Source organism: Arachis stenosperma, chromosome 1 (genome assembly GCF_014773155.1).
Source record: "Arachis stenosperma cultivar V10309 chromosome 1, arast.V10309.gnm1.PFL2, whole genome shotgun sequence".
NCBI classification, from domain to species: domain Eukaryota; kingdom Viridiplantae; phylum Streptophyta; class Magnoliopsida; order Fabales; family Fabaceae; genus Arachis; species Arachis stenosperma.
Genome location: NC_080377.1, coordinates 103,270,009 through 103,282,572, shown reverse-complemented (window position 1 = coordinate 103,282,572; position 12,564 = coordinate 103,270,009). Strand labels below are relative to the sequence as shown.

Sequence of the window (12,564 nt, the reverse complement as noted above, 5' to 3'; positions counted from 1 at the left end):
CAATCAACAATAATCAACAATTCTCGATTCTCAATTTTCAATTCAGCCAACAACATAAATTCTCAATCAACAATAATCAACAATTCTCAATTCTCAATTCAGCCAGCAACATAAATTCAACATGAAAAATGAAATTCTATAATCTAAATCAAGGGAATGACAATAATACAATGCTTCAAATCCCAAGTCCCAAATCTGCTACAATTTCTTCCATGTAAGGCACTACCCATTATTTGTTAGGCTGAACTCTCAAGCAGAAAAAGAAGCAAACTTTTTCAACAATGAGCAAACCAAAACCTTTTAAACCAACAGTAACTAAGCATGTAAACCACCACCACCAGAAGCCTCAGAAAAAATTAAAATAAAAAAATATACTACAAAAGGGGTCTGAAATAGTAGAAGGTTATGAAACAGAAACTCTCATTGTAAAATTATGAAAGAAAACCAACAAATATTAAAATATTAAAGTTGAAGAGGGCAATAATCATACCTGTTCACTAGTAGGTACTTTCCTCTTCAAGCAGTTTTCATGCAGTAGCTACATAACCAAAAAGTAAAACAAATTAAAATGAGAATGTAATAAACCATGTTCAACTTTTTGGCTTTTTACAATTAGTAAGAAATAATGGCAAACCTGGTAAGCAACTTCAGATTGGTTATATTCACCTCTTCTTCCCCAATCACCAACCACCAAAAAATCAAGAGAACCGTCACTTTTACATGGTTGTGTAAATCTCTGAAGCTCTGCAGATGCATAAAGAACCCACAAACCAAAGCTAATAACAACAATAATCGTGAAGAGAAGAAAAGATTTAGACATGGTTATTGTGAGTCTTGAAACAAATGCAAAACCAAAGAGGAAAGATCACTCTGTTTTTGTAAAACGGTTGCTGTTTTCCTACATTTATATATATATATATATATATATATAACCAATCCTCAACGTAACCTCCTTAGAAGAATATTAATAATCAAGGTACTAAGTAACACAAATTAATGTTAGATCTTGTGAAACTGTGAAAGCGACAGCAATTGTAAGCCACTGGAATTTTTCTATTAACAGTTAATTCCAACTCAATTTTCAAGGAGCATATCTTAGTAATATTTTAATTTTACTATATTTGGCAATTGACATTAGAATCAACTTGAGAGAAACTTGTAATATTTTAATTTCACTTTTAATGGCAACTGCAAAAACCAAACAAGTGGTGCGGTTGATCAGGAAAATAACATGGGTTTGCGAATTGGGAGGAATTAGTTGGTTATATCTGAGGGAATATGCCCAGCATAACTCTTTGCAAATGGATATTTTAATTTTACTTTGAAGGAACATAATGACCTCAATTTGACTCTGAAGGAATCTGATATACCCAATAGCTTTTAACAACACTGAGGCTGTGTCAGTCTGCAAAAAAAGTAAAATATAAATACCACACACCATAAAATTTAAATCCTCCATAGTCATATAATAAAGCATCATTTGAGTTTTCATAACCTGTATTCATAGTTTTCATAACCTGTATTCAGTCAGTTTAAATCCTCTAATTAAATGTTAAGATGTTTCAGAGCTCATCTTAACACAACATTTAATTTGCTTTGCAAAAGATCTCTTCATAACCCTAATTTTCAATCTCAGATCAGATCAGCCCAGATACATTTTCAATCCATTGAACATTCAGGAAACAGCAACATTGATAATTCACATACATGTAAATGCAAGAGAAAAGGTTTACTAGAACTTTCAAAGAATTACCTCTTCTACAAGATCCCCAGCAATTCCTCTAACAAGTTCACACAGATTATTTTCAGTAAATGATTCATTGATCCAGAAACCGATGTCCTTGTAACAAGGAGGATACTATAGAAGAAAAAGAGATAGAAAAGAATTAGAATTCACAGTTAAAATTTAGTAAGCACATGACATGATATGTGTATTTGTTAACAAAAATAAAAAGATCAATAGATCCATAGTGCATACTTAGGAGCTTCAATTTATCTCCGAATTGTAATGTATCTTCCTTGTTCTATATAACAATACAAGCAAAAAATACCCTTCAAACACCCCAATAAAAATGTGCAATTTTGCCTTAAAATTTATTACAAGATCAAATTAAAGTCAGGCATGAAGAACAGAAAACCACCATGCTCATAATTGCTCCTATGAAAAAAGCTATACTCATCATGAACAGGTTAAATGCAAAATGCTTTCCAGAGATGTTTAAGTTTGAAAATCAAAATTACTATCTCAGGTAGATGTAAGAGCAGTTTTCTTTTCCATACAATTCTAAACTCCTAAAGTAAAAGCAATAATGCAGCACCAATGACCAATCACCATCCAGAAAGTAATAGAAAATGATCCGCAATGGAATAATAAGCAGAGAATTAACATTGAAAGAACGCACCAAGCATAATCCCAAGTAAACAAAATCGATAAAGCTAGAAAAAACAAACCTTGATGCCAGATGCGGGATGAGAGGCGAGAACCGCAACACAGAGAGAGGCGAGCAGCACCACGACCAGGGCTGGGTTGGAGAAGATGAGGCTCAGCAGAACCGCGACAGAGAGAGGCGAGCAGGACCACGACCAGGGTTGGGTTCGAGAAGATTAGGCGAGCAGCACCGCGATAGAGACAGGCGAGGAGCACCGCGACAGAGACAGGCGAGGAGCACCACGACCAGGGCTGGGTTCGAGAAGATGAGGCGAGCAGCACCACGAGAGAGACAGGCGAGCAGCACCGCGACAGAGACAGACGACCAGGGCTGGGTTCGAGAAGATGAGGTAAGCAGCACCGCGACAGAGACAGGCGAGGAGCACCACGACCAGGGCTAGGTTCGAGAAGATGAGGCGAGCAGCACCGCCACAGAGACAGGCGAGCAGCACCGCGACAGAGACAGGCGACCAGGGCTTGGTTCGATCGCGACGATGAAGCTGACGGCGCCTTAGCTTTTAGGGTTCGAGCCAGAAGATGAATTTTTAGGGTTTCTTTGTTTTACTGTGTAAGTTATTAGTGTGTGTTGTTGGGTAGTAAAAATTGATAACTTAGAAAAAAAAAGGTTAAGTGTGGGAAAAATAGGTGGGAAACAATTTTTGAGGAGGGAACTCTATTGTCACGTTTTTGTACGGTGCCAAAAAAGCACAAGGTATGGCCACGCTTATTAAGCGTACCTGTTTCTTTCTATGGCCACGCTTTCTAAGCGTGGCAAAAAAAAGCGTGGCGAAATATCAAATTAATGGCCACACTCGTAAAAGCGTGCCGATTTCTCTCTATGGGTACGCTTTTCAAGCGTGGCATTAAGAAAGCGTGGCCAAATTTCAAATAAGTAGCCACCCTTAGAAAAGCGTGCCGATTGCCCTCTATGGCCACGCTTTTCAAGCGTGACAAAAAAAAGCGTAGCCAAATCACAAATCAATGGCCACCCTCGCAAAAGCGTGCCCATAGACCACTTTTGGGCACGCTTTTAAAGCGTGGCAAGAAAAAAGGGTGCCGATAGGCCTTTTTTCTTGTAGTGTAACAATCTCCGTGGGATCGACCCTTACTCGCATAAGGTTTATTACTTGGACGACCCAGTGCACTTGCTGGTTAGTTGTGCGAAGTTGTGTAATGCCATGGAATTGAGCTACCAAGTTTTTGGAGTTCATGACCGGGGATTATGAGAGTTGTGAAAAAGTATTGTTCACAATTTCGCGCACCAATAACAAACACAACACATCATTCTCAACAGAAAATCATTTACATCATAGGCATTTATCCATTTGTATTAAGGTAAATCCTTACTCGGACCATCCGGTTTACTTCTCAGTCTAATATTAAGTTCGACAGTCCCAATTCTACTGTACAGGCGGTATTATAAAATCATGCACTGTCCTTTAAGCTTGATGATAATAATTACCTCAATCTTACTGTCGCAATCGGCCCGTATCCTGACTCCCTCCTTGTTGGCAATTTCTTGATACATGCCCTGGTAACCCGCACTTGTAACATACACATAACCCCAATCGGCACGGCCTATTTGGGTGATGACTTCCACACCTCCGACAGCTCAAAACATCAGAAGTAGCCGCTACCCGTTTTCCCTTACCGTTTCTTTGGGACTCCTCACTCGTCGCAAAGTCATTTCGCCTTTGAGGAAAACGTTGTGGGTATCCTCTTCTCTTAAACTCTTGACCCCTTGTTGGGTATTCTTGATTGTGCTCCCTGCGGTGGGACTCCCGACGGTCATTCTTCGCCTCAACAGCCTTCCTCACACATTCTTCAGCAATACAGCTCTTGTTCACAAGTTCGGAGAAGACCCTAATCTCCATCGGTCCAACGGAGCTCAGGATTTCACTTCGAAGTCCTCCCTCATACTTAATACACTTCCATTCCTCGAAGTCTCCCGGAGCTCCCTGACACATGCGGGAAAACCTGAATAGCTCCTCAAATTTGTCTGTATACTCAGATACGGACATAGCACCTTGCTTCAGCTGCAGTAACTCCAATTCTTTGGCTGTTCTGGCGGAATTCGGAAAGTACTTCTTATAGAATTCCACCTAGAAGGCATCCCAAGTGATATGATCATTCCCCTGTTGCAGGAGACGTCGAGCCCCTTGCCACCAATGCGATGCTTCCCCCATGAGCAGATAGGTAGCAAATTTAACACGTTGCTCTTCAGGCACCAACTGCGCTTGCAGCGCTCGCTCCATGGCCTGAAACCAAGTATCAGCTTCAGTCGGATTGGTGGTCCCCTTGAACTTTGGTGGATTAACCTTTAAGAAAGTTGCCAGTGTCATCGGGCCCTGAGCTTCCCTTCTGCCATTGCCATTATTGTTTATCTGTTGCCCAAGAGCCTCCGCAGTGGCTTGCATAGTAGCAGCCATATTCTCCAACACCGCCATAAGGTTTATCGGGTTATTCGGGTTGACTTCCGGTTCCTGCGTACTAGTACGATCTCTCTCACGTCCCTGACTGGGTCCACGAGGCGCCATCTGGTTCCTATACACACCAAACAATCGATATCAAGTTGATCAGTCTCAATATCGGAAGTATAGTGCTTCAAAGTACCAAAGGTACACTCATGGACTTCATGCTAGATGTATCAGTTAGATACCCTAACTAGCACAGGCACAGACTCAGAGTATGCATTGAAGCATAAGCAGTTCCATCCCTCAGGCTCACGAGGACGAACTGCTCTGATACCATAATGTAACACCCTAATATTCAAATCCTTATGCTCGAGTCATAAGTCAATGATATTACGGTGGTACGACTCTCAGGTGGATTTTTTTTTAATATATAAACATAGGTAAATTCGAAAGGAATATTAATCGAGAAGCCTGAAAAGAGTAGAAATAAAATCGCGAAGACGTTTCACTCACGTTTTGACAACGAAAAGTTAAACTGTTAGCCCGAATGCGATATGCGGACAAGGCATAAAGGAGATTAAGAGATAGATAACAGATAGATATATATAACATAAGTAATAGCCACTAGTCGCGACCCGCGAAGTTTAGGCCGGTTAGGGTACAGTATGAAAGTAACTGACAACAGTACATCCTAATCTCTCCCAAAGGAAACATAAGAGCCTCTATAGGCAAGTTCAAAAAGAGTTCAGCACATAATATAATCTTTTCAAAACAAAAGTGGAGAGATTCTAAGGAAAACCCAAAGTAGAGAAAATAAATATCTTCGCCGTCTCTCAGACGAACCGCAGCTCACTTCTGAGCACCTGAACCTGTATCTGAAAAACAAGAGATATATACGGAATGAGAACTCCGGGCCCATGGGTTCCCAGTACGGTAAAAGTGCCAAATAAATACAATGCACTGCAATAAAAACTCACTAAGCATCCTAAACTCCTTTTCACCAAGTATCCAGCCTAGATTCTCACTAATCCATAAATAGGCATCTGTCGTAAGGGGATACTAAATCTAGTTCATGTTACACATGTTTCCCAATTCGCTGATTCTTTCACGAATTAGACTCAGAATTATAAGCAAAACCATTACCAGTTGTTCTGCCTCAGCAACTTTATATCAATACATCATACCCTCGCCTAGAGCTAGTGAAATCACATCACTGCGTCTACCCAGGGGGCTCAAATGATCTCATTCAAAAATCATCATCATTATGCAATTGCATTATCAACTCATCTCATCAAGAACAGCCCCCAACATCCACCGACACCATCATGAGGGATCTCTCAGTTGTACAAACACAAGCAATACAGACAAGTAATACACAAATAAGGTACAAGTAGAACAAGTAGCATGTAATCAGGTAACATAGCATATATGATATAGAAATCCAGAACAAATAGGCAAACCCAAACAATTCAAACATATGCAAATGATGTATGCCTGCCCTATGGCTGATGATATCATCTGTCGGTTATATAGCCAACCCGACACGTCCTGGTAGCTAACCATGGACAGAAACACCCCTTGCGGAGCAAGTAGGTTTGAGCTACAACCTCCTTGCTACTACCCGCTCAGCCCAGAGCCAGTGGAACAACCACTACTGCGGCTACTACCCAGGCGGGTGTTTAACAGCTCAACCTGGAGCGAGTGGATTCACCACTACTACCGCTACTACCCAGGCGTCACAATCTCTGACCTGGAGCAAGTGGGACGAACCACAACCCTTGCTACTGCCCAGGTATCTCAAGCATTAACCCGGAGCAAGTGGGACGAACCACAACCCTTGCTACTACCCAGGTATCTTAATCATTGACCCGGAGCAAGCGGGACGAACCACAACCCTTGCTACTGCCCAGGTATCTTAATCATTGACCCGGAGCAAGCGGGACGAACCACAACCCTTGCTACTGCCCAGGTATCTTAAGCATATATTCATTCAATCTCAATTCAAATTATCAATCCTCATTGTTATCAAATCTCAAACATTAACCTGGAGCAAGTGGGACGAACCCCAACCCTTACTACTACCCAGGTATCAGAGTTACATTCATTCAAAACTCCATAATTAACTCATTTATCATAAACATCCTTTTCCGTCTCATACCCGGAGCAAGTGGGCAATGCCACTGCCTACTACCCGGGGTTACACATCACATTTCAACATTTTCCATTATTATCCATTTAACACATTCATTCATTAATCATATATGCATTTATACTCAGCCATAATCAATAATGGCTTTGCCATGACCCGGCAATAACTCAGCCATCCGGCTCATGGTTCAATCAAGAACCAGCCATTTATCAATAGATATAGCCCTTCGGCTCATGGCATACACGGTACTCCTACCGTCATCCTCCATATCTCATATAATCATCGTTGATCACCATTGATCATAACTTTTTCCCCTTGCTTCACTCGCAAGTTACCACATCCCCTAGTTCCTTTCTCATTACTAAGCATATCATAATGATTTAATACATAAGGGGTGAGATCAGAGGCTTAAAAGTATGAGATTTGGCTTTCAGAACTCAAAAATCAACTTTGGCATGAAAGTAGGGCCACGCGTACGCGTACTCCACGCGCACGCGTGGATGGCCACAAAATTCATCGGCGCATACGCGCCATTCACGCGGACGCGCGGATTGAAAAATAGACAACGACGCGTACGCGTCAGCCACGCGTACGCGTGGGTACACTTGCGCCCCAAGCACAAGACTGGCACAACTCTGGCACAACTCTCGGGAAAATGGCTGGGCAATGGGTGCAGCGCATCGACAAGTATATAACCGAGCTCAATATCCCCCACTCAGAATGATTCCTAGTAATGTTTGGTGGAGCTGAAAAAAATAACACCAACATCAACAAAATAATTTCATTTCTTTTTCACTGAACATAATGAAAATGCTGATAATCACCGACCAAAGACATAACAATGAAGAAACAAGGAATAACCCCATTGGCAAGCAAGCTCAGCGCGTTTTTTTCTTTTGCAAAAAAGAAACAAAAAAAGGCAACAGGAACCATTGAATTACCATGCAAAAGCGAGAAAGGAATCTAACCAATTGGCAATGCAGGATGCAATACAAGTAGGTAGAGATCAAATTTCAGTAAATAATTTAAGCAGAAATTAGGTATACTCGTCACGTTAATATGAGAAGGTTCCAAAACTCGACGGACAGAATCAAAATTACCTCTTGAATGGTTTTCTTTAGATCAAAAGCATCTTTCACTCGAGCATCCTGGAAGGCCCATGTATCATGGAAGTCTAACAAGAAACAACGAAAGATGTATTAAGAAATGTCTTCACTTGTTAGAACACCACATCAGAGCCACAAATAGCATGTTATCCATCTAAATATAAGATACTATATTGATGGAGTGAGGTGGGGGTGGGGCATAAAAGAATAAATTCCATTGTTTTCCCTCTGATTACATACTTTATCAAGATACTAGTCAAATTCATTGCCATGAGAAAATTGGCTACTATGACAGGCTCAGTTCAAGAAAATAAGAAGAGTTTGAGAGAATGGACAATTGAACCCAGTTAATATTTTCTGGCTATTCACATACTGAAAAAGAGAGAAGGAGCGAAGGGGGGAATCAAATGGAACTGAATGATCGATGAAAGGTATCACAATCGACAGAGTGATTACCATAAAAAGAAAAGCACAAAAAACCACAAAATAATGGATGGAAAGCTTAAATCAACCAAAAAATACGAGAAAATTTGTATGCTCAGAAAGAAGGGGCAGAAAAACAAACCAGGAGATGTATCTGTCATCATATAAATCTTGGTTGTTGAGTATATTCCTGCCAGGACAGTGCGATTGCCATACCAATCAATATCAGAAGCATTGTCACCTGCAGCATGCCAAATCTCATCCACCAGCATTGCCCTCTGCTTAAAACTAGTTAGAACATTCACTGGTTGATACTGTAATGCAAGATATATATATATATATATATATATATATATATATATATATATATATATATATATATATATATATATATATATATAAAAAAACTCAAAAGCTGCATGCAAGATATGTATCCAATGCCTAATAATACTTCATAGTCAATTAGGTATACTCGTCACAATTTAGTCCAGAAATCATCACATGCCGCAGCCCCTTTTTTCTTTTATCAAGCAATATACATAATCTAATATATTCAAAAGTGTCCTAAGGTTTACTATTATGCATTTTATCATTAATAATAAAAGAGGGGGTGGAGGTTACCTAATTGATCAACAACTTGGCCATAAGCCATAAAACAAAAAGAAACTTAAGAAAGTCTTCAGTCTTCACCCTTTACTGCTATGTACTTTTACTAGTTGCATGTTAAAATTTGCTTAATTTTATTCTTCTTTATGTTTTCCAAATAAACATCTCATTGATTCTAAAGCTAGTATAACTTATTTAAATATATTAAAGTTATTGTGAAATTACAACAAATATGCAAAAGTGAGTTGGTGATATGAATAAGCATGCCATGTACTAAAGAAACAAGCAATTCTAACAGATCATTGGCATTGCAAAAGGATACTATCATACTATTTAAACACAATGCAGCTCAAGCACAAAAATTAATGCAACCTCTGTTTAATTTCAAAGTTTAACATAATTTACAAGTCCTATCAAAATTCAAAAGATTTTAGAATGATTTTACCAGTCTTGAAAATTAACCAAACAAAAATATCCCTGAGTTTACGTTAGCAACAGTTAGTCTTCTAAACTGACGACATTTCTTGGATTCAATATTTACAAATTGCCTAAAGACTCAAACCCATAAAAGAATTGCTGCATTTATAATCTAAAGAGAGAAAATTACAATATTGGACCTACCTAAAAGCTTCAGCCAATTTGAATTCTCTTGGAATGTATCTTCTAGCTTTCTCTGCCTTCACAAGATGGAGTTAATACAAGGCACTGATAAACAAAGAAACAGAACAATTAATGAAAGAACATACATAAACAACACTTAGAGAAAGATTCATTGTTACAATTTTGCAGACTTAATGAATTACCTTCCTCTAAATACCCATGGACGCTTACCATAGAACCATACCCAGATGAAGAAGATGATTTTGCTTCTACAGCTTCCATAAACTCTGAATAAAAACAGAATGCAAATAATCATTCATATATAAATGCATGTAATTAGAGAGCAAGAAGAACTTAATTATTGCCTTTAAAGCTGTTTCAGTTGTATCGAAAATCATGACACATCACTGTATCAAAAATCAAAAGCTATTTATTTTTCCTTGGCATTTCAATTCCAAAAACTACTTCAGTTAATTCGATTTGAGGAATATTCATAACACATCACTGTATCAGCTTAAGTATAAACTTACAAAACTAACCAAACTAACTGAACACTAGCTTGCTTTAACAGTATTGCTGATTTGAGAAAACATTATTTCACACAGAATCAGCAATTAATGTTTAAAACAGGAAGAACAAGATCAGAGTATGGTACCGAATCATAACCCCAAGCCACAGTGCATTCCTCGCTAGTTGCACTAGCTTGATTTAGCTTGGCACTTGATACCTAAAACCAACAAACAAAAATATTTTAAAAGTGAAAGATCATAAATCGAAGTAGTTGAAGTGAGAAAAGAAACTTACAAAGATTCACTAGTTAGTTCCTGCAGATGGTACAATCATCCACCACAAATGGTAATGAAGAGAATGCCAGTTCAATCGGCCATAATTAACAACATCTTTTTAAACCACTATTAGGATTAACAATTTCTCCTTTATTATTTTTTCTTTTTTCATCAGCATTCACCACAAACAAAGCATTTTCAAGAAGCAGTGGCTTAAGAAAGCAGCAAACAAACACACCTGAGTCGCATAAGTCTGCTGAAAAGGGCTCTTCTATACATTGAGCTGAAAGAAAAGATTCAAAAGAACACATTATGCTTCAATTTAGAGAAACATAAAAACATGATTACTTGATTCACTACTATCTACGATAGTAAATTTTACCCTAACTATTCTGCACAATCCTTTTAACTTGATCACACACACACACACACACACACACACACAAAAACTGTTCAACCTTTATGTAAAAACTATGACTGATACCTACATTCTAGTTGCTAACGAATTCTGAAGTAAAATATTTTATTCACAAAGACTATTTTTGCCACTTAATTATCTATAATTAAAGAAGCCTAGCAAGATACTAAAATCCAGTAATCTACCGAGTCTCACAAAAATAACAGAATAAGTTAAAAGGAATCAAGTGAGAGATAAGCGAATTGAGCACGATGAGTGTAAAGCAGAAGTCATTCTCAAATAGGAACTACAGCTTCCTCAGATCAACAAGCACACGCAAATCATCTTTCAAATAACAATCGAAACGAAGGAAAGTAAAGAAAAACCTAATTATCAAAAGCTAGTAAACGAAATTGCGATCAAAGAGAGAATTGAAGTGAGGAAGGGTTTATGAAAGAGAGAGAGAGTACGGACATCTTTGAACTGAAGGAGGCCATAAGGTCGCTGAGGTAGGAGACAGTGCGATGAGCGGATTCGATGAGCGGAAGAAGAACAAGAAAGAGAAGAAGAGTATGAAGACAAAGATGAAGATTAACAAGATGAAGTGCATGTTTGGGTGCCATTATTTTGTTAAAAAAAGATCTTTTTTCAATGAAAAAAGATCTTTTTTTATTTTTTAACGTGTTAGGCAAATTTCTAGTAGTAAAAGTAAAAGCACTAGTAAAATAAAAAAAAGATCTTTTTTGAGAAGCTGTAATTTACATCTTTTTTTAAAAGATCTTTTTTCTTAAAAAAAGATATTTTTCATGTAATAAATAAACAAAAAAGTACTTTTATATTGTTATGCCCAAACATAATTGATAGATAAAAAGACCTCTTTATATAAGATATCCAAACATAAAATTACTTTTACTTCTCTATAAGATCTTTTAAAAAATGATAACTCGAAAAAAGATCTTTTTTTAAAAGCTCACCCAAACAAGCCCGAAGAAGAAGTGGTTTCGAGTGACAAAGGCTAAGGGCGAAGGGCGAAGGGTGAAAGGCGAAGGGCGAAGGGCGAGGGTAATGGGAGGCGCTCTTCCAAGCTTAGGGTTTCGAGTGATTAGGGTTAGTGTCTTTGGGTTGGGGACCAGGTTGGGGACCGGGTTGGGGCCGGGTTGGGAGCCGGGTTGGGGGCCGGGTTAGGGTCAATCGGTTGGAGCCCCTTTCGCCACGCTTTTAAAACGTCACTGTTTTGCTCAACGGCCACGCTTTTGAAGCGTGGCAGAAAAGAACCTTTTGGCCACGCTTTTGAAGTGTGCCAAAAGAGTACTAGGATATGGCCACGCTTTGTAAGCGTGGCCGTAATGAAACCCTGTCACCACGCTTTCAAAACGTCCTTGTTTCTCTCTATGGCCATGCTTTTGAAGCGTGGCAAAAAAAAAAGCATGGCCATTTCTCTAATCAATTGCCACCCATACAAAAGCATGGCCGTTGATACTTATTGCCACGCTTTTGAAGCGTGGCAATAAAAAAAGTGGCCAAATCTCTAATCTATCGCCACCCTCATAAAAGCGTGGCCATTGACCACTTTTGGCCACGCTTTTGAAGTGTGGCCTGAAAAAAGCGTGGCCATAGGCCTTTTTTCTTGTAGTGTGGTGATATGAAAAATTCAAA

At 38.8% G+C, this 12,564-nt stretch overlaps 1 protein-coding gene across 1 annotated transcript; it reads right to left on the bottom strand.

The window, feature by feature from the left end:
• Positions 1 to 469: 469 nt before the first annotated feature.
• Positions 470 to 2,144, bottom strand: LOC130982937 (uncharacterized). The gene is made up of 5 exons (XM_057907092.1): positions 2,139 to 2,144; positions 1,754 to 1,858; positions 1,340 to 1,405; positions 635 to 744; positions 470 to 538 (listed from the first exon to the last, which is right to left on the bottom strand). Exons 1-5 carry the CDS (start codon positions 2,142 to 2,144, stop codon positions 517 to 519), a joined length of 309 nt encoding a protein of 102 aa, XP_057763075.1. The 3' UTR covers positions 470 to 516.
• Positions 2,145 to 12,564: the final 10,420 nt, after the last annotated feature.

Bases quoted from the DNA above. Each gene is read 5' to 3' on its own strand.
- LOC130982937 (XM_057907092.1), bottom strand. The intron at 1,406-1,753 runs GTAATTCTTTGA...CTTTTTTTGCAG, and splicing joins CTGGGGATCTTGTAGAAGAG to ACTGACACAGCCTCAGTGTT. The intron at 539-634 runs GTTTGCCATTAT...TTGGTTATGTAG, and splicing joins AATCTGAAGTTGCTTACCAG to CTACTGCATGAAAACTGCTT.